At 38.4% G+C, this 24,646-nt stretch overlaps 3 protein-coding genes across 4 annotated transcripts; 1 reads left to right on the top strand and 2 right to left on the bottom strand.

The window, feature by feature from the left end:
- Positions 1-2,504: 2,504 nt before the first annotated feature.
- On the top strand, positions 2,505-24,358 carry LOC114536681 (nephrocystin-3-like). 2 transcript variants are annotated; one of them, XM_028558032.1, is made up of 4 exons: positions 2,505-2,595; positions 20,578-21,098; positions 21,390-21,474; positions 22,183-24,358. In XM_028558032.1, the coding sequence occupies exons 2-4, from the start codon at positions 20,602-20,604 to the stop codon at positions 23,896-23,898; spliced, it is 2,298 nt and encodes a 765-aa protein (XP_028413833.1). In that variant the 5' UTR covers positions 2,505-2,595; positions 20,578-20,601; the 3' UTR covers positions 23,899-24,358. The 2 variants fall into 2 exon arrangements, with proteins under 2 accessions (XP_028413833.1, XP_028413834.1); XM_028558033.1 differs by lacking the exon at positions 2,505-2,595 and adding an exon at positions 17,773-17,859.
- Positions 8,640-9,128, bottom strand: LOC114536659. The gene has a single exon (XM_028558011.1). It carries the CDS (start codon positions 9,126-9,128, stop codon positions 8,640-8,642), a length of 489 nt encoding a protein of 162 aa, XP_028413812.1.
- LOC114536658 lies at positions 11,117-13,309 on the bottom strand. The gene is made up of 2 exons (XM_028558010.1): positions 13,081-13,309; positions 11,117-12,858 (listed from the first exon to the last, which is right to left on the bottom strand). Exons 1-2 carry the CDS (start codon positions 13,307-13,309, stop codon positions 11,117-11,119), a joined length of 1,971 nt encoding a protein of 656 aa, XP_028413811.1.
- Positions 24,359-24,646: the final 288 nt, after the last annotated feature.

Raw genomic sequence — 24,646 nt, 5'->3', positions numbered from 1 at the left:
CATATAAAAGCTGGAGAAAAACACGATTTTTCTCGATAAAAAATAGTGATATAATACTTAAGCCGCTTCTAATCTCTATAGTCCATATTCAATCATGGCACAACATCATCTCACAATGTAAATTGAAGTATGAATCAGACATGTTCAGATATGAACACTCGATATGTTGAAAGACATACTACACATATATAGGCAGACATGTTAATATGGATATTACCATATATAAACATCTGAATTGGTGCTGCGGGGTTTTCTTAATTTCGACAGATGTTCAAACAGTCTCGGGGTACAATTGCGTCAATGATCAGCTAAAGTTAATGTACTGTGAGAATTTTAGTCACAGAGACATTAGAACCATATTAAACCGTCATACCACAGTTAATAGAATATACATGATTTGGAGACTAAATAAAAGTACAAAACAACTCATTAACTATGTTATTGTCCAGGTTTATGCAAAAAATGGTCCCTTTCTGGTCACGTTTCTATTGTATTTTAGCCAAATTTACCAATGGCATTCGTCTTGCTAAGCTCCTCAATCTTGACTTGAAAAATATGTTAATTTTAAGATTACTTTTGGTTTTTCTGTGCAAAATACAATACATGTGATGAGAAAGGAACAATTTTTTACATAAATCTACCTCAAAATATAGTTATAACCATGTATATTCTAGTAACTGTGGTCATACTTAAGTGCTCTTCAGTTGTGTTATACGATTGCTTATTGTCTAAACTCCAGGCTTGTTATTTCACGCGGTAGTTTCTTTATGCCGAGTTTTACCCCATGAAAAGTATGGAAACCTAACAGATTTCGTAAAACAAGTAACTCATAACACTCAGTCACTTACCTTATGAATTGTTCAAATATTTCAGTCCTGATATTCGCTGTACTTGCGGTAGAGTTAGTAATCTTCGAACCATTGAATTCAGGGTAAATCACAAAGACAAAAGCAACGGAATGAATAAAATATTTATAGCAGCCTATATCGGCTACAACGGGCAGTTTTCGGCAGGACAAATATAAGAATGTTTTGACAATTTAGTTGTTTGTCCAGGATTGTTGATCATACCCTTTGTTGATTGTTAATTGTAAGCTTAATTTATGCTGGATATTTGCTTAAACTAAGGTCTTTGGGTAGGGTCGCAGCGCAAGAATGATTTTCATTGGCTAAACTTCACAATACATTTCTGTTTCAACCAATTGCATAGCTTCGTTCTTTAGAAAGGATAGAAAAGCATTACCCAATTGGACGAAAGCTTACTCACCTTTTTTTAAAGCATTGTCAAATAATTATCTAGCATTTTTTAAAGGTATTCTTTCTCGAATTAGGGTTAACGTAAAATAATCGAATAAGCGCCGCACCTCAATAAAAAAATTAATAAGCGCCGCGGCGCCTATTTAGGAAGATATAAATAAACGCTAAAAAATGTAGAAATAAACGATTCTTTATTAAAACGCGTTAATCCTAACATTTGAACTATTGAAAACGCCGATCAGTATTAAAAATTTAAAGTTTTATTGTCGAATATCTCTTACAACCGGGCTCATATAACAATTGTGATAGTTTAAAATTTTCCTTTTTCCTAATTAACTCCGTGTCTAACACTTGGGCATGTCGTCGATTCGCCGTATATGCTGTGAACTTAGCGTGAATCACCAGCCCAGCCTCGCGCTTTCTTAGTTCCTGTAACCTCTACGAAACGTTTATTCGATTCATCGGCCTTCAGAAAATAATCTTTTTGCTCACTTTGAAATAAGCGCCGCTGTCAAATAAGCTCCGCGTCTTTAAATCGATATTTGCAATAAGCGCCGCGGCGCTTAATCGATCATTTACGGTAGTTATAATGGTCCACACACACTGGACGCGGTTCGCTTAAGGCCCTTTTTTCGGTGCAATTTTTCTTGCAACTTGCAATGCAATTCTTCTTTTAAGAGATGTAAATTTGGCAACTACCTTTTTTTTGTCTTTATTACACTCCTTGGTGCTTCTTACACTAACATTTTAAAGACGCGTCTTCACTAATTTACATCTCTTAAAAGTAGAATTGCGTTGCAAGTTGCAAGAAAAATCGCAGCCAAAATTGCAAGTGTAAACGGGCCTTTAGATTTTTATTCGAAAATCTTCTTTAGAAATCCATAAGCAATGGCTAGCGTTGTTAATAAGACATATTGAATTAATGTAATCGACACGTTCAACGCGAATCTATCTTTCAACGATGGGAGACGTCTACTGATGGGGAAACTAGCTGAGTTAATTCGCCGTAGCATTGTTAGATATTTCCTTTAAAAATACTCTAGGAAAATCCATAACCAATTGTATTTGTAATGAGGCATTTTAAATTTAAAATTAGCTAGCTCTGGATCCGCCACTAAAAAGGGAAAACCAGGTCTGAAATTTCCAATTTAAAAAAAAATTCTGAAATTTAAGACTTCCTGTAACCAACCATGTCAACCATGCATGTCCCGTCAATTTCACAGCATGTGACCATGAGCAGAACGCTGTCGCAGACAGTCGAAGTAAAAGAACAGGCGTGTACAAACACAGTCAAATTGCTATTTATCGACGTTCAAACCCAAGGAACTCGACAATTGAGGTACCACTTTATAGTTCTGTTGTTGCATGAACGGTTGATGTTTTGTAATGATGTTTAATGGCTTATGCTAGTCCAGCGGGGACTTCCTGTATTCTGACATAGCTTCGTTCACGTCGTGGATTATATCTTTTCACGAATAACCGACGTTTGCACATGCTTTGCCAAATACTAGGGGAGTTTATTGCAATATATATTTAAGGTGTCAGCCCAACGAGACGTTTATTAGCCTTCAAATTTGAGTCACATGAATTGGTTTGTCGAATGCGTAATTCTCGTGAAATCGCAACACTCGGCTGGATAATTTATATCCTTTTCTATTTGCCACAAATATAATATCGTGCGCAAACGTAATTGTCAATTCGATCTAAATTATAAGAAATTATGAATATATATATATACATAAAGAAATGCGGATTAAAGATTATTGAACACACATGCAGTAATAATTATATAAGTGATAGAAGTTAAGCCATGCACTAAGGGAGCGAATTATAAAGTAAGATTATATATCAAAATAGGGTTTTATTTCCTGCTGACTTCCGGGTGTTTTCACAGAAGTGACAGAACTGTGATGACGATGAAGTGGATATAATTATTTTGATCTTATTTTGCCCCTTTCTCGCAAAAAATATTATGTCACTTAGCTCTTCTTGCTGTCATATTGAATATTTCGAAACAAGGTAAAGGAAAATACCTTTGAACCCCTAAGCTGTTTAAAGCTACCCTTGCTACCTAGTACTTGTCACAGTTTCGTTTAACAGTGCATGCTATCACAACGTCGCTGTGTTAGCTATGGAAGCGCTCTGAAGTAAATTGAGAATTTTATTTACTCACATAGTGCTAAATCGATTGATTTACACGGATTTATTAAGTCTTAAAATCTAGCCCCACAACAGACTTGTTCTTGTATAATAAAACCTTTTATTTTGAAAAATATAAAAATCTTTTCACGCGATATTGCAAGCCAAGCCGCTCTGAGACTGAGTGAAAAATGACTTGTAGGAATCTTCAATCACTATTGTTACCCAGACCAGATGCGCTCAAAGGTGGATTTCAGAGACCGCGCAGCCTGTTTAAAAGTTGGGGGGGGGGGCGGGTGGGGGCTCGGGATTCAAAATATACTTGCTCGCGCGTCTCTGAATTTGTTGTGGTGCCCAGACTTGAGATGCATAGCATAGCTTTGAACGTACAAGAGTCAAACAGAGTCCGACGAACCGAGATAGATTTTATATCCAGTGTAGATCTCCTAACGTATCCGAGCATTCTCGTTGATTGAGCACATTGGTCTTAAAGCTATCCAACAGTTTTTCCTCAAAACTTTGTTGTTCAAGCTCTAAGCACCAGCACTTTCTAAAATAGTATTTATTGGTAATCCTTGCCGTGCTGCAGCCGACGTCGAAGCTGATCTAGTGCTGTGTGCTCCATAAATATTCGTATCTATACCAGCCTGTGCCAAGGTCGTTCTAATCCATCGTGCGATCGTATCCTTGCTTGCAGCGTTGTGAGGTTTTTGGTGGGTGATAAACAAAGCAGATTCATTTTGCCGAATACCTTCTGTGGTCTTCAGGTAAGCTTTCAGGCATAGAACCACACATATTTGTGGGTCAGGTAGATAAGCTCGTAATTCGATGGGCTTCAGATGTATCCCAGGTCTAGAGTGCTTTTACTAATGAAAAATGTGCATTTATTTTCCTCCTGTGACATACTGTTTTCTTCTATGGATAACGCGCATGAAGTGTTTGGCATCTTTGCCCAGTGCTCAGAATACCAATAAGTACTGCCAGCTTACAGGTTAGTTCTTTTAGATATTTTATCATACTCCGGTAACTCAACAAACCATAAGGGTCCCATGTTTTATTATGTCTCGGCAATGACGGTTTGTCTTCAAAGACGCCTTCAATAGCCGCTTGACCAAGGGATGTTTCCCAAACGATGTGCCATCAGGGAGTGTTAGTACACTTGATAGTGCACTCCGTGCGATATTCACGGCGTTGTAACCAACCTTATCAGCGAGCTCTGCAAGAAAATTTACCCCGACAGAGATAGGTGCTGAAATTGGATCACACCCCTGCGGTTTTACAGTATAGTGCCCAGTCTTTAAGGTATGTGTTATATTGTTTTTGTGTGCCTTGGCGCCAAGCTTTGAGCATAAGGGTGGTAGCTTTTTCAAAAATGCCCGTCTCATGAAGGCTTTTCCGGATACATGACATGCCACCAGTGGGAGAATTTCCTCTGGGTAACATGGAAGGCATAAATTGTTTTTCTTTGGTGGTATCCGTAATGGATGTTGGATCAGCATCCTCATCAAAGCTGGGTACCACACTTGAGTTGGCCAGTTCGGTATCACTGACTAGCACTCCAGTGGCCTCCTCCTTTTCGATTTTCTGTATTGTTTGGGTGATCACACTAAATGGTGGGAAAGCGTAGAACATCATGGGCTGTCAATTTAAAGAAAAGGCGTCTACAGCTATACATTCTGGATCTGGTCTACATGAAGCATACAGTTTGCACTGGGTGTTATGCCGAGATGCAAACAAATCAACCTCTGGTTGATAATTAATTGTCTTAAGTGCACTGTTAAGCAATTCCTTGTTCAACTGCCATTCTTTCCCTGTGTGTACCCGTCGAGACTCGTAGTCAGCAGATTGATTGTCTACCCAAGGTATATGTGCTGCAGTAAGCCAAATTTTGTTCTCAGCACACCACACCCAGATTTTTCTGGTCAAGGTATTGCAACCATCTGAATGACTAGTGCCCATGTGATTAATGCAAGAGACCGCTGTTGTATTGTCGTACATAGTCTTAACATGTTTCCGTTCAATATTAATGCGAAAAGCCTTAAAACAGTACCAAATGGCAAGTAACTCCAGTTAATTAATATAGTGCTTAGCTTCTGTTGGTGTCCAGTAATCACCAGTCCTAGTCTGGCCTTCAATAACTCCACCCTCCACCTTAGCATCAGTGAACACTGTTATGTCTGGTGAGCACCTGTTGATTATATTTTATGCAGATGGAATGTTGCTAACCCACCAATCCAACTCCTTTTTTGCATTTGCAGTCAGGGTCATTTTCCCTTCATAGTCACCCTTACATTGTTTTAGGGCTAGAGATTTTTCCCCCTCCAGGGTTCGGTAATAAAGGGCCCAAACGTAACCCCAAGGAAGCCTGCCACCATATAGCCAATCACTTGTGTAACATTACGTATTGATCGTGTTTTAGACTGCATTAAGATTTTACATTCCTTAACTAGCCGAGTTGCTTTTTCAGGGGTTAGCTTGATAGTCATGTCAATTGAGTTTAGTACAAACCCAAGAACAAGCAGCGTTTGTGTTGGTTGAAAAACTGACTTTTCAGGGTGAGCAACTAACCCCAAAGAGTGAATTAGATTAACTGTCTCATTAATGTTAGCTTAGCACTCCTCTGTAGTGTCCCCTTGTAAGTATGTGTCATCAATGTAAGATGCTGATATGTGACCCTTTTTCCTTAAAGTGGCAAAGACTGGCTTCATTAATTTAGTGAATTTCCGAGAGCAACATGCCAGCGCATTCGGGAAACAAGTAAAGTTGTAATATTGATTGTTCCAGGAAAATTTTAGGTATTTTTGATCCTCTTTTGCTTCTGGACATGAATAATAAGCATCTTTAAGGTCAACTGATTCTATCCAGCAATTTTCCTTTACTAATTTAATAATGGAGTGCAAAGTATCCATTCTAAAATGGTGGTAAACACATTTTGATTCAGACTTTTTAAATTCAAAATAAGCCTATGTGAACCATCTTTTTTAGGTTGCAGAAAGATTTTAGATATGAAGTCATGGCCTCGAACCATATCTAAAATTTCTGGGTCAGATTTTCCATTGATGCACAAAATTAGAAATCTGGCCTGCTTTAAAACATTTTACTTTTGCAAAGCCATTTCTTTTATGCGCTGACTATTCATATCATTATTCCTGCCATAGCGTAGACTTGCCTATAATTAATTTGTTTGAGAAGTTAAAGTTGTCCTGCTTCCTTCTTGGAGGGGTATTTCTTCCTTACTCTGCCTTTCTGGCGACCGTCCCGAAAAAACTCCCGAGGTCTGTAGTTAATATATCTGCGTGATCCTGATTAAATGACTGCGAGGAGCTGGTCTTTCAAACTTATGGTAGTTGGAGCTAACTTTACTACCAATAAGGCTAGATTCCTTCAGATCTTTCATTTCTTTCTGAAGGTCATCCCCAAAAAGGAGGGATGTGACTGGTAGATCAGGATTATACAGATTTCTGTAATCCGCATGTAATGTAGGGCGCATAAGTTTTCGTCTCAATAGTGATAAGTCCGTATTAATATGACCAGGCATTGCAGCTGCATCTGCAACATATCGTATAATTTGAGATGTGTCTAAATATGTCGAGTTTTGGTCCTTACATGCTGCATCCAAAGTATAAGCAAGGCTAGCACCCACCGCGACACATGTTTTTTGGATGTTTGTAATCTTAACATCGTTGCGTCTTTGGTACGATTCTAGTGTCTTCCAGACAAGCGTGTTCACACGCGGGACGCGAATAATTTCGCAGTTGTCAGGCCTATTGTATTTGGCCATTTTGTCTTTTAATATTTTTATGTCCATTCGCGTTTCCCAGCGTTTGTTCATAGTTTTGGCCACATGCGCCTCCACTTGAGGCCCAGTAGCATCATTCTCGTACTCTTGTTCAATTTCGTCCAAAACATTTGCGTGGGTGGTGTTGTCATTGCTTTTGACACAATCTTCCGTGGCGTTCTTTGCCGCAGCCATTTTGGCGCCAATTAACATTTCAGCGTCGTCGCTGTCATTAGCAGTTCACTGCCACTTTTTCACCGTCATTAATCTCTTTACTGTGTTTTTTCCGATGACTTGCGGTATGGCTCTCGTCGTGTGGAATATTTTTTCGTTTTTTGGTAACAGTACTCGTTATTTTCGCACTTTCCTCTCGACCGCGTGGCGAGGCTGTGTGCTGTTGGCTCAATTGCAGGGTCTTAATTGACGAAGCCATATTATTCATGCTTTCTTGCATTTGCTTTATCAGATTATACATCGGATCAGGTACGCTAGTCGACGCTCTCTCAGAAACTAAACTGTACTCATTTGGTGCATCACTAAGCAGCTCGTTCTCGTCAATCTCCTGTTCAATGACTCTCACTCTCTTGCTCGACCTCTTTCGCTGTCGACATTTCTTGCGTACCACTTATTAACAATTTGGCTAAGTAATGTTTCGTTATTGTATGTATTGTCGATCATATCCAGCCACGTACCTCGGATTTTTGTGGGTAGCCTGCGCATGCGCGGTTAACCACTATGTAGTCGAAAAAGTGTCCGGATCCAGCCTCGTTCCCAGGCGCTTTAAATAAAATAAAATATAGGAACACTACAGGCTTTTTACATAGATCAGTGGCTAAGCAGAGCGAGCACGCAAGGAATTTTGGGGAGGACGCAGAGAAGGAAGCGCCTCGCAGAAAATACATAAAACATGGCGCCTCACGATTTATGACTTATGAGTTCACTTCATTGTTGTTTATTATTCAAAAGTGCAAAAAAGGAACTTGTTAAAATATTAATTCTGCCCGACTTTTTAAGAGCGATACACAGAAATATATGCATGGGGAAAATTTTATGCACGAATAAGAGGAGTGTTTAGTGAGCGCGCGGGGGTGCTTGGGGTGCTTTTGCCAAATTTAGCGCCTGGTAGAAAATGAATTCAACATGGGAACAATCAAATGAATGAACAATATAATACAATACGATATAATTATACACTATAATTACTTGAATTAGATCCAGGTGTACGGAAAATCCGTATAATATGAACTAAACTCGATAAAATATAAACTATAATTCAACAAAAAAACAACAACTCAATTTCCATGTGCTCGATATATAAAGACCCCGTGCAAAGACCCCCGGAGCTAAATCCCCGGGCAAGTATAACGTCTAATTTCATACACACTCCCCCCGATTAAATGACGCATGTCAGTTAATAATGTCAACAATGTTGACAGTACAATGTTTCTGTGATAACAAACAAGTACTTATCGTGCGCTTTCGCTCTGCCGCTTTCTGGCTTCGATAGCTGCAACTCGTTCCGACCTCCTTACTGGAACACTTGTATTTTCATCAACGCGAGATCCCTCGACTGGATATACTTTCTGAACCGGTCGCCGTAACGTTATTGATTCTTCTCCTTTGTTCCATATTCGGAGTGCAACTGCTCTAACCTGACCATCGTTTCCTTTGAAAAGTTTCTCGACCTTTCCCAATCTCCATAGATTCCTTGGAGTTTTCTCTTCGTACACGCAAACTATATCTCCTTCTTTGGGATTCGCCTTCGCACTTCTTCTAACTCCTTTGGCACGATGATGTTCTCTGAGCTCTAACAAATACTCGCGACTCCATCTGTTCCAGAAATGTTCTAACAATTTCTTCAAATAAGTTGCGCGACGCGACAAACGTCCATTACCCGTAGGAGTGTCAGTCTCCTCTCTCGTGGCATGTGCTTGACTGAGAAGGCGACGACCCATAACTAAATGCGAAGGTGTTAACGGACCTTCACAAACTTCATCACTATACACATACGTCAGTGGACGACTGTTGATAACGCCTTCAATCTCCACTAAGACTGTCTCCAATTCTTCGTACGTCAATCTAGCTCTTCTAACAATTTTTGAGACACCTTTTCACCGATTTCACTAGTCTTTCAAAAAATCCTCCCCACCAAGGGGCTCTCTCAATATTGAATTTCCAACTGATGTTATTTCCGGTTGCGAATTCTGCAAGCTCGTTTGCCTTAAAGGTTTTTCCATTGTCTGAAATAAACATCTTTGGGATACCTCTTCTAGACATGAATCTCTGTAAACAGCGAATAAATGCCTTCGTAGATAGATCTGGAACCAATTCGAGATGCAATGCTCGTGACGAGGCACACGTAAATAGACAGATATACGTCTTAAAAACTGGTGATTTCGCACCTGTTGAGAAGATTGGTTTGGCATAAACGGGACCAGCGAAGTCCACACCGACTCTCGTGAAAGCAAAGTCGTCAGAAACTCGAAAATCTGGTAATGATGGTTGAAGTGGTATCTGATAAGTTCCTCCTTCATATCTCTTGCACGTAGTACATTTTGCAATAATCTTCTTGACACATTGTCTTCCTCTCGCAATCCAATGTTCTGAACGAATTTCGCAAAGTGTTTCTCTTACACCATTGTGCATTACTCTCCTGTGACATTCTTCCACCAGCAAGGTAGAAAACCAATGATCATTGGGCAAGAAAACTGGATGTTTAGCAGAAAGTTCAATATTAGCATTGGATAATCTTCCACCACATCTCCATATACCACAATCATCTTTGAATAGACCCAGTGATGCTTGAATTTGCTTGAAACTTTTGCTCGTTTGAATCGTTCCTTTTATGTACTTATACCATATATGCTTAGCTTCTGTTATTTCTTCAAGGGAAAGACGACTTAGATTTTGTTCAGTTCCAGCAACCTTTGCCCGAAGGTTTGCGATGAATCTTAGAACATAACTCGTAACTCTTAGCAGTTTGCCAAGAGTGCTGTATCGTTCCTTTGGCAAAATGTTCTCTAACGATGATTGCGATTGCTTTTCTGTAACATTGTCATTTACACATGACAAGCTGGTTGTACCAGTTGGTTTGAATTTGACTTCTCTCTCACTTTGAATTCGAGCCTCATCGTTAGAAATCATTTCTTCACTATCTTAGGCCATTCAGAATCATTTCTTACCAAGAAATCTGGTCCATTCCACCATAACTTGCTCTGACTCAGTTCTGAAGGTAACATACCTCTTGAAACAATATCTGCTGGGTTGTTAAGTCCCGGACAGAATCTCCAATCTTTCACAGGCACCAGCTTACGGATTTCTACCACACGATTTTGAACAAATTGCTTGAATTCTTTAGAAGTACCCTTTATCCACGATAAAGCTATCATCGAATCTAGCCAGCAGTAAACTGAGGTTATCTTGATCACGTTCGCAAATGCTAACTGAACTGAATGAATAAGTCTCGCCAAAACCAATGCCGATAAAAGTTCTAGTCGAGGAATGGTTTGCTCTGTTAAGGGTGCTACTCTACTCTTGGATGCAATGATATTCATGTGAACCTGTTCTCACGTACAACTCGCAAATACACCACCGCACCATAGGCATATTTTGAACTGTCCCCAAAGCCATGAAGCTCTATGGACTGGATCGATTCCTTGTTTTCAGGAATAACACATCTTGGAATGGTAATTTCTTGACAGTTGACACATTCGCTCTCCACACTTCCCAGCGAGTACTCAGTTCTAACGGTAACGACATGTCCCAGTCTAGCTCGGCCTTGCACGCATCCTGGAACAGAACTTTCATCATTAGAACAACAGGTGAGATTAATCCCATTGGGTCATAAATCTTTGCAGTTGAACTGAGGAGATCACGCTTCGTGATTGGTTGTAACAACTCTGGTTCGCAGTTCACCATTTTGTCGAGGCGAAAAACGAGTGTATCAGTGGAGTTGTTCCATGTTACACCAAGAACTTTCATCATCAGGCTGGGAGCCAAGAACTTGTTTGGCATATGACATAGAGGTTTCTGTAGAGGTGATTGCATCTTGAGTGCTTGATACTTCATTCTCGGTTTCTCTAATTATTTGTGCTAATTCAGGACAGTTTGTCTTCCATTTTCTCATGTTAAATCCACCTTGATGCATTATCTCCTTTACTCTCGAGTACTGATGTAGCGCTTCTGGTGTGTTGTCTGCTCCTGAATTGAGATCATCTACATAGAGGGATTGTAGCAGGTTTTCTACAATTTTTGGGTCGGTGCTCTGGTATGTGTAGATGTGTTTCTGTAATGTTGCATTTAAGAGGAAGGGGCTTGACGCGACTCCAAAAACTACACGAGCAAATCGATACACTACTACCTCCGGTTGGTCACTCTTGATGTCATTAACCCACAGAAACCTTAGAAAATCTCTATCTTCTTCGGAAATGCTAATGTTCAAGAAAGCTTTCTCTATATCAGCCACCAATGCGATTCTGTGGAGTCGAAACCGAAGAAGGATGTCGAATAATAAAGGTAACAATGACGGACCAACATAGAGACAATCGTTCAATGACGGTCCATTTGATCTTGCGGATGCATCGTATACCACTCTTAGTTTTGTGGTGGACTTTTCGGGTCGAACAACTTCTCTATGTGGCAGGTAATGTACCTTTCCAAGGGGCTTTGGTGTTGACTCTTCAACTCTCTCTATCACTCCGGCCTTCAGTTGGTCATCAATGACTCGATCATACTCTTCCAGCACGTTTGGCTTCGCTTTGAGTCGTCTTAGCTGGGAATTCAATCGGTTTATACTTAGCTTGTAGTTATCAGGTAACAGTTCATTTTCCTCTTTCCATGGCAATTTGACTTCATACCTTTCTCCTTTAAATTCTGTATCTTCAAGGAACTTGTGGTAGACACTTTCTTCTTCACTCTTGATGCCCAGGCTTTCTAATTCCCAAAATTTCTTTACTTCGCTTTGTAGATCACTATTTCTGGTTTCAACTTCAGTCTCGACACGAAGAACATGAGTGGAACTAAGGTTAATCGAGGCAGCTCGACTTTCTCTCACGACCGCTGGCCCACTGAGGACCCATCCGAGTCTTGTGTAAGTAGCAACTGGGCTACCTTGGCCGCCTCTTTTCTCAATCTTACTTACAAAGTCCCAGTAGTGGTCTGCACCAATTAACACATCAACCCGTAATTCTTCTTCATCTCTTGCTTCTTCTGCCAATCTGAGTCCCTTCAGATGGGTGTACTCTTGCTTTGCAGAGTTGATGATCTGCCCATTAAGAGGGGCACAGATGGTAGGTACGGCATATGCATTGATACATAAGGATGAATTATCATGACGACTGTTCACAATGCATTCAACCAGAGGGCATTCTTGAATTTGTTCTGATGTACTTCCAAAAGTCTTAATCATCAATGTATTGGATCTAACAGCTTGGAGAGATAACTTTTCTTTGAGGCTTTCTGATATATATGTCCTTTGACTTCCAAGGTCAAACATGATACGTGCTTTAATTTGAATTTGTGGGTTTTGTACACTGGATATTCTGGCTGATGCAGTCTGAAGGAGCACCGCTTTCGGTTGATCTTGGCCAATACATGCAATGTTTGCTGTCGAAGGAAGTTTTGGACTTTGGTCATTCTTAGTTCCATCCTTTTCAGGCTTGGTAGACTCTTGTTCTTGGGATGTTCCTGGAAGAGGACATAACTTGGGACAGATACTAGTATGGTGACGTTGACTACATTTGAAACATCTCTTCTCTGATGGGCAATCTCTGATAATATGATTTGACCGTAGACATTGGAAACACCGTCCCTTCTGACGTAAAACAGCTTTCCTTGCTGCAATATCAGTAACCATAGTACATCTCGCCGAGGGATGTTGTTGGCCGCAGTAGGTGCAGGTTACTTTACCTTCATTTCCTGAACCTGAAAATAGGGATGATGCTGTAAATGGTTTGGGTTTTTCATTCCAGGATGGCTTCTTTGAATTATCACTGGCTGATGCTTCCGATACAAAATTGCACTTTTCTCTTGCTTGAAGCTCTTCATTAAACGTAGAAAGTAGATTATCCAGATCCCAAATATCTGATGTTGTTTTTCGTGAAATTATCAAACGAAGCTCGTTCGGTAACTTCGACATCATGATAGGCGCCAACAAACTTCCATACATCTCCGAATTAACTCCCAGGCTCTTTAGTGATCGAACATTCGATTCAATTGAATCATAGACACTCCTCAGACTCTTGACATCCCGTAGACTTGATACACTTGGCAGCTTCAATAGTTTATCCATATGTTTGCTTATAATCAGTTTCTTATTTCCGAATCGATCTTGAAGGATCTTTACAGCTTCAATGTAGTTGTCCCCACTCAGCGACAGACCTGATATAGCTTGCAAAGCTGTATTCTCTAGTAGACCAAGAAGATAGTTGAATTTATCAATACTACTCAATACCGTATTTTCATGGACTGCACAATTGAATGATTCCCAAAATTGTTGCCAACACGTTTGATCCCCATTAAATTTCTTTAAATGTAGCTTAGGTAACTTAACTTGACTTGGATAAGGTTGATTGACACTTGTATTCGGAGTAGCAACGCCACTTGTGCTGGGTTCACTTACTTGTTGTGTAGAAACTAGAACACTTTCAATTTGAAAAATACACTCTTTAATATTACGTTTAAAATCGCCGCTATCCTCGATTTCCTTCTCAATATCGTCGTCCTTCGTTCCCTGGAGAATATCTTCGTCTAATTTTGGGATTAATTCCAACTTCTCATGCAAAACATCTTGATATGAACGAAGGACACTGACTTGATTTTCATCGAAGCTTTCAATAACTTGCTTTGCCTTGGCAATAGTTTTCGTCGTATGCGCTCGATGACCCGCTCGTATTTTCCTTATTGCAGGGACCGCGGAGCAGTTTTTGGATTGGGGGGGCTAGCGAAGCCGAAAGAGTAAACCCTCGGGGGGGGGGGGACCATACTTATCTGTTTATATTTTTCTTGTAAACACTTCAATGAAAACATTGTTCACCAACACGGATAGTGAACACATAATTATGATTACACAACTTACTATAAGGAGTTTTTATTCGTATTATTATGGCCATATAAAAATCGCTATAAAGGAATCACATGTATTTTGAAAATTATTGGGGGGGCTAAAGCCCCCCAGCCCCCCCCCCTCCGCGGTCCCTGTATTGTTGTCAAATTTGCTTCAGTTATGATGTAAAAACATTGAATTTCTAAATTCCTTTTGAAAATATCCGGCTCGAAGGACCATGTACGGAAAATCCGTATAATATGAACTAAACTCGATAAAATATAAACTATAATTCAACAAAAAAACAACAACTCAATTTCCATGTGCTCGATATATAAAGACCCCGTGCAAAGACCCCCGGAGCTAAATCCCCAGGCAAGTATAACGTCTAATTTCATACACCAGGTTTTTACAGATACACCGGTTTTTAAAAGTGCTATAGGTTGATTAATATTATGTTACAAATTATATCCGATAAGTATCACGTATGGGATCAATTTACTTTTTGAATTCATCATCGGATTATTAAACCTGTAAACAAAGGAATATGAGTTTATCTTTTATGTCATGAACAGAAACCTCTTAATATGTTGTAAATGCGCTCGCTTTTCCCAATAGTAAATATGTAAATACGGCATGCGATTATTCGAGTACTCTACGGATATAGTCACTCCAACGGAAAATATCTAAATAAAAGTACCTTCAGATGATTCTTCGCCAAAGGAAACGTTCATAATACTTGGCTAGCCCGTCGACAGTCGATAATATATAAATAATATAAATAATGAGAATAAAAAAATGCAAAGTACAAGCGTTTTCCAGAAAACGGTCACGATTTGCCAGAAATCGGTCATTTTCTGCCAGGTGCTTCCTCGCTAAAAGAGACCTCCCCAAGCACCCTTGCGCGCTTGCTTTTTTCAGCTGAACTCTATACAATACCTGAATGCAACGTTATACATTTTAGTATTAAACCGCCTGGGTACGAGGCTGTATACACAATTCATTCCAAATCTGCGGCCAATCTGTGCCTTCTTTTATTGCATTGGCCACTTGACAAATTATATGCTAGACTAGAAATACATGCATGCAGCAACCCCTCGCCATTTCAAACGAAGCAAAATATTTCCTGAGCTAGCCAGACCTAACCTTCACTATGATGAAATGTCCTAAATGTAAAGCCGATAGCTGATGTTTCAAATATTTCGGAAACAAACACAGTCGTAAAGGTGAAGTGAAATCACCCGTTTTCCTGCTGCTTTCCGTTGCATTAAGTTATAGACTTTCACAGTTTAAGTGAGAGTTAATACTTCATTATAGCTAAACCTTCAAAACATCAAAACAGCCCAAATAATATAAATAACCAAGCAGTGAATGTCGAATGTTGTTTTTCGATTATTAAATTCATGCAGTGATTGCAGTCGACTATATATAAACCTTTAAAGTGATATTTGTTATATTGAAACTCCGAATTACACTCTTAAGGACTCTTTTGGAAGTTAAAACGATGATCTATAAAGCCTTAAATAGTCGGTCACGTCTTCGCAAAACCGAGCAAAATGACATACTGTACCAAGGTCATAAAATGTATTCGTACAGCAAACACGAAATAAACCTCGAAATAAACAAAATAGACTCCTACCAATTCAAGGATTATAATCGACTTGTTCCTTTTCACCGCTAATTCCTCCAGTTCTGATAATATTTTAAACTCTTCCCAGTGTTTTATCTGTTATTTGATTCCACATTTCATATTTTGTTTTCGAAACATTTTTTTAAAAAATAGTTTGCAAAATGACAGTTAAATTGCTGACGTTTTTCACTGAAACACAAACGTTTCGTCTTAGCCAATCAGGAAGTTGCTGATTACTTCGTTCGCATTTCGCGCATGCGCACAAGTACCATGACCATTGAACGTCCATGACATTTGGGCAACTTTGGATTCCGCTATGTTCTCCCGGGTCCCGGGTGTAATTCCTAATCTCCGGGCAGAATTAGTACCCTCGCACGGCGCTCCGCACCGGCTTGGGGAATATAGTAGCCAGTAGGTATAATCATAGACTATCGAAGGGAACTATCCCTTCGATAGTCTATGGTATAATGCATTAAAAAAGATTCTAAAGATATTTTGTGTTAACACCAAAGTTCATTAGAAATGTGATAAGAGGCTATATATCAAGTTGAATACATATATTACAAAATGCTTACTTACATACTAACCTATTGGACTTGGATTCAAGTTTTAACAACATGCAGAGATAGCAGATGTTTTCCTGGTCTTTTATTAACTGTTGACTAGTAGCATCAGGCTCTAGATGTATTTGAAAGGTGTTTTAAAAACACGTAAATATGTATCATAACCTGTTGGACACAACCCATGAGGTTCTAACTAGCACACAGTCATAAACAAAAAATAGCAATAGTTGCAGGATTTTCATTCTGGTTAAAATGATCTCCTTGATTGTCGAGTTATTTTACACATTACACATTGGTATATTACAGTGAACTTGTGTACAGTATTTATTGTTAAACACAGGAACATGTTGGGGCATACAAATGAAAGACATACTGTGAGGCAAATCAATGTAAATGTCAACTTCAGGTTTGACTGGCAGAGCTGGCCCAGTTAACATGCATAGAAAGTATTTGAAATATACATACTGTATGACATTTAAAAACATAGAAACATGCTCATACATATATTTTAATGTCAATTGAAAATATACCAGCTTAATGTACTCAGCAGATAGAATAAAATTCCAACGCTTATACCAACTGACTTACTTTGAACATTTTGTCCCCCAAGCGACGATAAATCCAAATCATCAGAACTTGAAGATGCTATTGTAAGGATAATTTTATCATCAATATATGATAACGGTCGACAGATATTATTAGTGAGCTTAAGCAAGTGACGTTTTTGACAACACAAACGGGATGAGTAACGGCAAAAGACTGGGTCAAGGATTGTGATTGGTGAAAAATAAAAATTTTACTTCCGGTCAACGTACGTGTTGTCAAAAACGTCACTTGCTTAAGCTCACTATTATTAGCATATTTAAGAACAACACGAAAGATTTACTGACAGTCTACTCTAAAAACGTACTAAACATTATATAAAATGCAACCAAATTCTGTAAAAAAATATTACCGTCAAATGAGAACTTCTTCAGCGATTGCTCCAGGTCATCCATATGATATGGCCACAAACCACCCAAAACGCAAGAATGTACGAGTAAAACGCCGAAAAGCTCGATTTGTCAGAAATCGTATTTCTGGCAAAAAATATTTGCATTTTCTGCCAGGCGCTCCATTTCTCCGTCGCGCCTCCCCAGAATTCCTTGCGTGCTCGCATTGCTTAGCCACTGATCTATGTAAAAAGCCTGTGTGTGCCTATATTTTATTTTATTTAAAGCGCCTGGGAACGAGGCTGGTCCGGATCTGTGTGTGTTTGTGTGTTTGTTGGGTCCACTGTTGGGTCCCACATCTTCGGCAATCGTCGGACATACGAAAGATGACGAACGGTACGTTCTACTTCCGGAAAATTTCGTTGTTTTCTAAGGACGGAAGCAACCGAAGTCACGTTAATACATTGGTCAAATTTTAAAGCGAAGTTGAGTACTTTAAAGACGAAAAAGCGGCGATTGGTGAGCGTTGAATCTACAACTACAAAGTTACACTGATAGAAAATAAATAAAACATTGCCTTATTCGGCAAATGGTAGTAACAAGTTGTCCTGTTTTATAAATTATAATGCAATATTTCACCTGTCAATTTCTTGCTTGTGGACATGCACTGAGCTAAACCAAATACATTAACTTATTGCAAATGGTAGTAACAAGTTGGCAAGTTGCCCTGTTTTATGAATTATAATTCGGCAAATGGTAGAAACAAGTTGTCCTGTTTTATAAATTATAATGCAATATTTCACCTGTCAATTTCTTGCTTGTGGACATGCAGCTATTAAACCAAATACATTACCTTATTGCAAATGGTAGTAACAAGTTGCCCTGTTTTTTAAATTATAATTCGGCAAATGGTAGTAACAAGTTGCCCTGTTTTATAAATTATAATTCGGCAAATGGTAGTAACAAGTTGCCCTGTTTTATAAATTATAATTTGGCAAATGGTAGTAACAAGTTGCCCTGTTTTATAAATTATAATGAAATATTTCACCTGTCAATTTTTTGCTTGTGGACGTGCAGCTATATTAAACCAAATACATTACCTTATTGCAAATGGTAGTAACAAGTTGGCAAGTTGCCCTGTTTTATAAATTATAATTCGGCAAATGGTAGTAACAAGTTGCCCTGTTTTATAAATTATAATGAAATATTTCACCTGTCAATTTTTTGCTTGTGGACATGCAGCTATATTAAACCAAATACATTACCTTATTGCAAATGGTAGTAACAAGTCGCCCTGTTTTATAAATTATAATGCAATATTTCACCTGTCAATTTCTTGCTTGTGGACATGCAGCTATTAAACCAAATACATTACCTTATTGCAAATGGTAGTAACAAGTTGGCAAGTTGCCCTGTTTTATGAATTATAATTCGACAAATAGTAGTAACAAGTTGTCTTGTTTTATAAATTATAATGCAAAATTTCACCTGTCAATTTCTTGCTTGTGGACATGCAGCTATTAAACCAAACACATTACCTTATTGCAAATGGTAGTAACAAGTTGGCAAGTTGCCCTGTTTTATGAATTATAATTCGACAAATAGTAGTAACAAGTTGTCTTGTTTTAAAATTATAATGCAAAATTTCACCTGTCAATTTCTTGCTTGTGGACATGCAGCTATTAAACCAAATACATTACCTTATTGCAAATGGTAGTAACAAGTTGGCAAGTTGCCCTGTTTTATGAATTATAATTCGACAAATAGTAGTAACAAGTTGTCTTGTTTTATAAATTATAATGCAAAATTTCACCTATCAATTTCTTGCTTGTGGACATGCAGCTATTAAACCAAACACATTACCTTATTGCAAATGGTAGTAACAAGTTGGCAAGTTGCCCTGTTTTATGAATTATAATTCGACAAATAGTAGTAACAAGTTGTCTTGTTTTATAAATTATAATGCAAAATTTCACCTGTCAATTTCTTGCTTGTGGACATGCAGCTATTAAACCAAACACATTACCTTATTGCAAATGGTAGTAACAAGTTGCCCAGCTGTTTCATGAATTATAATTCGGCAAATGGTAGTAACAAGTTGCCCTGTTTTATAAATTATAATGCAATATTTCATCTGTCAATTTCTTGCTTGTGGACATGCAGCTAGTAAACCAAATACAATACCTTATTGCAAATGGTAGTAACAAGTTGCCCTGTTTTATAAATTATAATTTGGCAAATGGTAGTAACAAGTTGCCCTGTTTTATAAATTATAATGCAATATTTTATATGTCAATTTCTTGCTTGTGGACATGCAGCTATTAAACCAAATACATTACCTTATTGCAAATGGTAGTAACAAGTTGCCTTGTTTTATAAATTATAATGCAATATTTCACTTGTCGCATTAATAATGTTTTACAGGCTACCCACATGTACGCAATGCGTACCTATTTTTGCCCTGAGGTTGTATTTTTAAGTAAATTTGTTGGTTAGCAAAGACAACACGTATTGCATTCGCTATCTCATATTATTTCGTAGTGACGTCACTATAACGAAATAGAAACATAATTAGAGAGCATCATTGATTTATGCTTAATACAGACATAACTTCCTGACTCATAACTTCCTGTAACCATGTATTGTTTATATCAGCCTTGTTAACAGTATAGGCATCAATCTGTAGCCTAGAAGTGCATTTAGCTGAGGCTATGTACAGATCAGACACGATTTTCTGCAGATTATTAATTTTTTTCAGCATATAAATTTTGTCATAAGATTTTTGAGAACTAGTTAATGATGGTAAATTTTGACTGCTCTTGTGTCCATTAGTGGGCTGGTTTTCATTGCCGGAAAAGAAATTCGGGAAGTGTTTTTTCGATTTATATTCCTTATGAAATCCCACTCCTGACACCATATTTCGACAGACGCCATTTTATATTTACATATGAACACATGTTCACTGATCCCAAACCTTTAACTGGATACATAAGAAATTCACTTCATTTCATATCGTTTCATTTTCAAAATCCTATTTAGTTTTGTTATTGAACAATTCCGCTTAATAAATGAGCCTACTCAGCCTAGAAGCTACCGTCAAATCCAGGGGCGGCGGCATTTTTTTAGGGGGGGGAGGGGGGGAGGGGGGGGGGGCTAGGGGGGAAGCGGCTGCATTAAAAAAATTCATTTTGTATATACAATGCAGCAGCTGGTTATGTTGATTTTTGTTTCTTTCAGTTCTGTGCTTAGGAAATTTGCTGAATGGGTGAAGCAGCTTCAGCAGCCGGAGATGCTCTGCGTATTGCAGCAAATGCCGGGATATTTAACATCGATATTAGCACTACCAAAGTAGAAGTGGCACGAGAGTTGTGTGATATAGCACGAGAAGTTGGCAACAAAGTGGGGCATGGAGTTGGGCAAGGATTGGGACTAGGAGTTGGACTAGGTCTAAGTCTAGGCGCCCTGTATTTTGGTTATCCAGCATTGAAGTCATTAATTCACGATGCAATTACTAAGGGTGTTGGTGGAAAACGTGATGATCAGGACGTTCGTGACATACGAAAAGGATGTTTGCATTTCGAGTTACATTGTTTCACAGACATCAGGTTTCTGGAAGTCTTGGAGGATTATGAATCAGGGAGAATGAAGGGGCGCTTTCAGGAAGAACTTTTGCTGGTTGGAATTAAAGTGGAAGGACTGAAGGTGAAGATTAAAAACATGGAGGAGGTGAATGGAACAAAGAAAGCCATTGAAAATAGGTAAGCTTTGAATAAGTTTTCATCGGAAGAGAGCTGTGCATATACAGATAGACTAGAAAGCAGGGTTCCTGTAAACAAACTCGAACGATATTTTGGGAGAGTTGCTTATTTATATGTTCAGTGCTGTCCGACGGATTTCTTTTGTAAGCTGAATATATGAATCCCGCTAATTATCGTTCTACTAGTGCCGGCAGTGGTTGGTAACTCAAAGTAGTGCACCATGGCCACGATCATGAAATTATTTAGTGACAAAACATACTGGCAAATACTTTTCTGTATCAACCAACACAGGTTACATGTCAACAATGATCTGGGCAAGAAGTTAGAAAATGTTAGTATCAACGCTGCTGAAAGCGAAGAGCTGAAAAATATTCAGGTATATTTTGGCCTAAAATTGTCAAGAATGCTCGAAAGGCTTTGATGAAAGCGCGCGTGCTTCGCAGTTTTTTTTGCATATTGTGAATATACCAAAATGTTGCCATTGAGCTTGAGTTTGTCGGTTGTTCTTTCAAAGAGGCGATATATGTATAAAAAAAAGATGTCCACAAAATGTACATAATATTTATGTTAACGTTGGGTAAACTTTATAGTGATATCAAGCATTCCCAAGGATAACACGAATTAACTTGTGGCTATGCATGCATGTGCTGCTGAATAATGCTTATTAAAAACAAGTTTCACACGTTCATTCCTCTCTTTACAAACCTATCACGTATGCTTTACTCAATAATCCTGGTGTGTAAAAGAAACTTTTAAGAAACTTTGGAATGCCCCAAAATTTCTAAGATTCTTCATTTTCAGGATGAATTATACTTTGGAACGATGTACCTCAACTTTGAAACAAAATAAACTAAGCCTCAAGGAATAGAAGCTTCATTAGTTCAGACCATTTCTTGTTGTATTTGATTCTTCTGGTTTAAAAGAGAACTCGGGCATGCATGCATTATGCACCTCTACCAGCCATTTCCTTAGTTGTATGCGCAGTTTGCCACTATTATAGCTACAACGATATTGGAACCAGCTACTTAAAAACATAATGATCGTACGTACCACACATCTAAACAAATCCATATATATTTGCTAGATTGCAGACCATCCTAATGCAGATATAGAGTATTATTACAACATGGGATTCAGGGAGTATCAGATGAAAGATTACAAGTCGGCACTAAGGTGGTATCAGAAAGCTCTGGAAATTACACTTAAACGTCATGGAGAAGTTAATGCTCTTACTTCGCAAATTTATGGCAGTGTCGGAGCAACACAACATGAAATGAGAGATTACAGTTCAGCGTTAGAGACAAGGCGAATGGCTCTTAAAATTATATTAAAACTACATGGAGAAAATCATCCTGCTGCCACCATTCAAAGTTATTGCAACATCGGAGTCACACAATATGCAATGGAAGATTACAAGTCCGCATTAGAAACCCAAAAAAAAGCTCTCGAAATTAGACTAACACATTTTGGAGAAGATTACTCTGGAACAGCTGACAGTTATGAAAACATTGGACTCACACAATGTAAGATGAAAGATTACAAATCAGCATTGGATTCGTTCAAACTGGCTCTACAAATCATTTTGAAACTATACGGAGAGGACTATTCTGCCACAGCTGACAGTTATTACTTAATTGCATTTGCACAACGTCAGATGAAAGATAACAAGTCAGCATTAGAGTCGTATCAAAAAGCCCTTGAAATCAGATTAAAAATTAACGGTGAAGATCATGCCAACACTGCCAAAAGCTATCACAGCATTGGAATCGTACAAGATGACATGGAAGATTACAGGTCATCCTTAAAATCGCATCAAGAAGCTCTCAAAATCAGATTAAAGTTATACAGCAAAGATAATCTCGATATTGCTCAAAGTTATTTCGACATTGCAAACACCCAACGTAAAATTAAAGATTACAAGTCAGCGCTGAAGTCACACCGAAAGGCTCTTGAAATCAGGATAAAGTTGTTTGGAGAAGATCATCCCGCGACAGCTAACAGTTACTTTAACATTGCGAACACGCAATGTGAGATAAAAAAATACAAGTCAGCACTGGAATCGCATCAAAAGGCCCTCAAAATTCGCTTAGTGCTGTATGGAGAAGATCATCTTGACACTGCTCAGAGTTATAGCAACATTGGGGTCACACAACATGAGTTAGAAAATTACAGGTCAGCATTGGAATCGAAACAAAAAGCGCTTGAGATCAGGTTAAATATGTACGGGGAAGATCATCCTGCGGTAGCTGACACGTATTCGATAATTGGAATCACACAACACGAGTTGAAAGATTACAATGGAGCATTAGAATCCCACCAGAAAGTCTTGAAAATCAGATTAAGACTATACGGAGAAGATCACGCTGACACAGCAGACAGTTATTACAACATTGGATACACACAACATGAAATGGAAGATTTTCAGTCGGCATTTGAGTCGTATCAACATTGTCTCCAGATCAATTTGAAGCTCTATGGAGAAGATCACAGTGATACTGCCCAAAGTTATTACAACATAGGAATCGTGCAAGATGACATGGAAGACTACCAGTCAGCTTTAAAATCGTATAAAAAAGCCCTTGAAATCCGATTGAGACTGTTCGGATTATATCATCCAGACACAGCTGACAGTTATTACAATATTGGAATCACGCAATACGCGATAAAAGATTTTACGTCAGCTTTAGAGTCGTATAAAAAAGCGTTGGAAATCAGTAGAAAAGTACATGGAGATGATCATCCTGACACTTCCCAAAACTATTACCACATCGAACTCACACAAGATGAAATGAGACATTGACATTAGTCTCAAGTTCGCTTCAAAAACTTTAAATGTGCTTATTATTGTATGAAGAGGAATTATTCTTTTACTGTTAGTATTGACCATGATTTCGTTATTTGTTAGGTTTCAAAGCTTTGCATTCACAGAACATAAAATAAAGAGGAGAATTATAATATTATTGTCACTTCAATTGAATTGCTTTCAAGATTACCATGGCGCTGCTGTGACGAAAGTTCACTTTATTGTAAACACGAAGAATTCGAGGTAAACACGAAGAACACGAAGATTGCAATTGTAACCGTGCACCATTGTAATTAGATAATGTAACAGTGCACCATTGTAATTAGATAATGTAACAGTGCACCATTGTAATTAGATAATGTAACAGTGCACCATTGTAATTAGATAATGTAACAGTGCACCATTGTAATTAGATATGACAGTCTTGAGCACATGTATATAGAGAGCACAGAATGAAATAAAGGACACTTAGAAACTGGATTCAATTAACGTGTGTGTGTCTCAGGCAGCTCGACCCGTTACACAATTCATTACTATAGCCTCGGGTTACAAAGCTTTGCAAGTTAATCATCTTGGCAACGCTCCTACAATCACGTTTAAAAATAATGAGACTTTCATTATCATTTTGCATCAAATTTGAAGTGCATCGCGCCCCCCCGCACTTGGGAAATATCATTACTTTCCCCGAGGGAAATATCATTACTAAAAATCTCCACGCCACGTGGTAGAAATTTTTTTTTTATTT

This window comes from Dendronephthya gigantea, unplaced genomic scaffold (genome assembly GCF_004324835.1).
Source record: "Dendronephthya gigantea isolate DGI-Jeju-01 unplaced genomic scaffold, DenGig_1.0 000142F, whole genome shotgun sequence".
In the NCBI taxonomy this organism is placed as follows: Eukaryota; Metazoa; Cnidaria; class Anthozoa; order Malacalcyonacea; family Nephtheidae; genus Dendronephthya; species Dendronephthya gigantea.
Note: the sequence above shows the minus strand (reverse complement) of the source record. Positions and strands in the feature narration are given on the sequence as shown.